This window comes from Stylophora pistillata, chromosome 13 (assembly GCF_964205215.1).
Source record: "Stylophora pistillata chromosome 13, jaStyPist1.2, whole genome shotgun sequence".
Taxonomy (NCBI): Eukaryota; Metazoa; Cnidaria; class Anthozoa; order Scleractinia; family Pocilloporidae; genus Stylophora; species Stylophora pistillata.
In genome coordinates, this window is record NC_142531.1 from 3,657,501 (window position 1) to 3,660,000 (window position 2,500).

The 2,500-nt window shown below is 37.7% G+C and overlaps 2 protein-coding genes across 3 annotated transcripts in view; one reads left to right on the forward strand and one right to left on the reverse strand.

Annotated features, from left to right (window-relative positions):
- Positions 1-1,852, reverse strand: part of LOC111339086 (Rieske domain-containing protein) — a 2,136-nt gene extending 284 nt beyond the window's left edge. Inside the window, exons 1-3 of the mRNA XM_022945671.2 lie at positions 1,557-1,852; positions 712-746; positions 1-90 (exon numbers count right to left, since the gene is read on the reverse strand). The exon at positions 1-90 is cut by the window's left edge and continues 284 nt beyond it. Coding sequence (XP_022801406.1) covers positions 1-90; positions 712-746; positions 1,557-1,752 — 321 coding nt within the window. The 5' untranslated portion in view covers positions 1,753-1,852. The remainder of the gene's footprint in view (positions 91-711; positions 747-1,556) is intronic.
- Positions 1,853-1,905: 53 nt separating this feature from the next.
- LOC111339088 (ATP-dependent DNA/RNA helicase DHX36) overlaps positions 1,906-2,500 on the forward strand; it is a 23,754-nt gene continuing 23,159 nt past the window's right edge. For both annotated transcript variants that reach the window (XM_022945673.2, XM_088743609.1), the window contains exon 1: positions 1,906-2,089. In XM_022945673.2, the coding sequence (XP_022801408.2) occupies positions 1,993-2,089 (97 nt within the window). In that variant the 5' untranslated portion in view covers positions 1,906-1,992. The remainder of the gene's footprint in view (positions 2,090-2,500) is intronic.

Below are 2,500 nucleotides of genomic sequence, written 5' to 3' on the forward strand. Positions count from 1 at the left end.
ATCAATTGAGTAATGCAGTCCCTCTCCTGTCTCCAGCGTTATCTTTTGTTTGTGATATGGACAAATGATGCACCATCTACCTCCAATGTCCTAAAATTGAGTAAAAAAGAATTATTTTGTCATAACAAGACTTCACAGTTTTTCTCTGTACAAGTAAAGAAGTGATCCTTAGTCATTCCAATTGAAGATTCAATAGTCCATTTAACCGTTGAGTGCTTGGTTGCCAAGCCTCTTAATGGGAGTGAGGTTAGGGGTGACCTTGTCATGATACAAACCTTGCTGCCTCTCAAATGTAAATCACTTTGTTATCATGCTGACTAGATCCAGGTCTCTATCATGACAAGGTCACCTTCAGCCTCACTCCAAATCAAAGACTTGGCAACTAAGTACACAACTGTAAAATGGCCTATTGAGTTAGTTTATAATTATGATTTCTGTTTTCTGGAATGTGAAGTTCGTGGTTAATGATGGCAATTCTAAGCTTAAGTTTGTATCAATTGGGTAATGAAAGTGTCACTGCTGATTACTCCTAAAACAAAATGCTTGCCAATGGCATCAAAGTGACACTTGATTGCCCTAAAAGTGATCTATCTCATTTAGAACCAAGCCTTTTAACAAAAGATCAATTTTTCTTTAGGAAACTCATGACATTAAATCAGAAGAGTTTTGAAATGTTTTCCAAATAACAATGGGCAAAAACAATAGCCTCACCTCAATGTCTCCCTGGTCCAAAGGGCCACCAGCATCTTGAACAAATAATACCAGTGATAAATTTTAACACTCAGCAGGCCAAATGATTTGTGTCCTAGTCTATTCAGAACTAGTTTACTTAACTGGCAGTACAGCGGGCCATTTAAGGATTCCCTTTTGGAAAGTTTACAAAAAAATTTTGTGAAGAATTCCTAATGAATCCTGATTTGCTCTTAAGGTAATATCACCATTTGGTAAGATGAGAGAAACAGGAGTAGTTGCTTGACCTTCTCTGATATAATGTTAGGTTCAGGACAGTTGCAGGTTCCATGCTTACACCCTTACAGGCAAAATTTCCAAGAGCAGAAATATTTCCATCCATCGTTAGGAAGAAAACTTTTGTAAAAACCCTCCTAGAAATTTAAAAAGACCAATGTTGGGCTCATCCTCGGTGTAAAAACCTGTGAAGCTCACGAGTGACGTAAAACAAAGACAACAAAACATAAACAATAGTGTACAGCAAAACAATACCTCATGAAACAAAGAAAAAATCGTCAGGTTTTTACACTGAGGATGACCCCAATGTTGTCCATCCATCCACCTCAAAAAATCTTAATTGGAAATGGGGGTGGTAGGTAAGGGATCAGGGATGTTACCTGTGATTGTCAAACTCAGGTAAAACCTGAAAGAGAAGCTGTTGAAATAAAAACCCCATGAAACGAAGAACGAAAAACTCTTGTCAACAATGTGAATATGGATAGCCAGCTTCCTGATCATTGGCCAAAAAAGGAAATCATGAAGGAAAAAAACTATTTTTTGTCCTAGCCTGGTATTATGTAGGCCACCACTGCATTTAAATTACTTACGGTAACAAAGTTGGTCCATTGCATAGAAGCGTTGATTGTGGTGAAATACAACAATGTCTCTCCCATTCACATTGCATTTTACTTTCTGTTTTTCCACAAATTCACGCTTATTGCCGACAAAAACAGGTAAATTATTGGCTTGACTTGAACCTGCTTCAGACTCACTATTTGTTGTCTCAATTGGTAGATCTGTCATACTTTATAATATTACCATTCGTAAAGATTTAAAAATGGCATAACTAGGTTTGTTAATCTTCGAAAATCAAAAGGTTGTAATGAAATTCAACTGAAATTAAGTCAAATCTGATTAACTTATGGTTAACAGTTAGCCCGACTGAACTTCCTTAGTCCTGAGGAGGGCCTGGGGCGAACAGTGATCATACACTGCGGAAGATGGAGCCGCAAATTCACCTTTACTAACACTTGATAGACTTCTATGGGGCTTTTTGTGAGAGCAGCGGGAATTCATTTATCAAGAAAGCAATTTTCCAGGCTGATAATTACTGAGGTTGACTCAAAAATGCACAAAGGAGGTAAGTCACACATCTGTGGTTCATATTTTTATCCCATGACGCGATCTGTTTTAGACACAAATGTCCAAATTTAGACACTAGTGTCCGATTTTAGACACTACTCACCGATTCTAGATACTAGTGTCAGATTTTAGGCATTAGTGTCCGAATTTAAACAGTGGTATCCGACTTAAGACACTAGCATTAGAAAAAAATGTACCCCAATTTGTAAGCCTGATATCTCCACTTATAGTTACCCCTAACTCAAAAAGTGTATTGTATTGGAGAAAATAAAGGAGGAGCATGTAACGTAAGTGTATCAATAGCAGTGCTTTCAATAGAACTCATTCAATGTACAATTTAGTAGGACTGGTGTGGTCCATTCTAGGGTAGTCCGTGTGAGTAGTTCATCTGGAAGGTCCATGGAAGGGG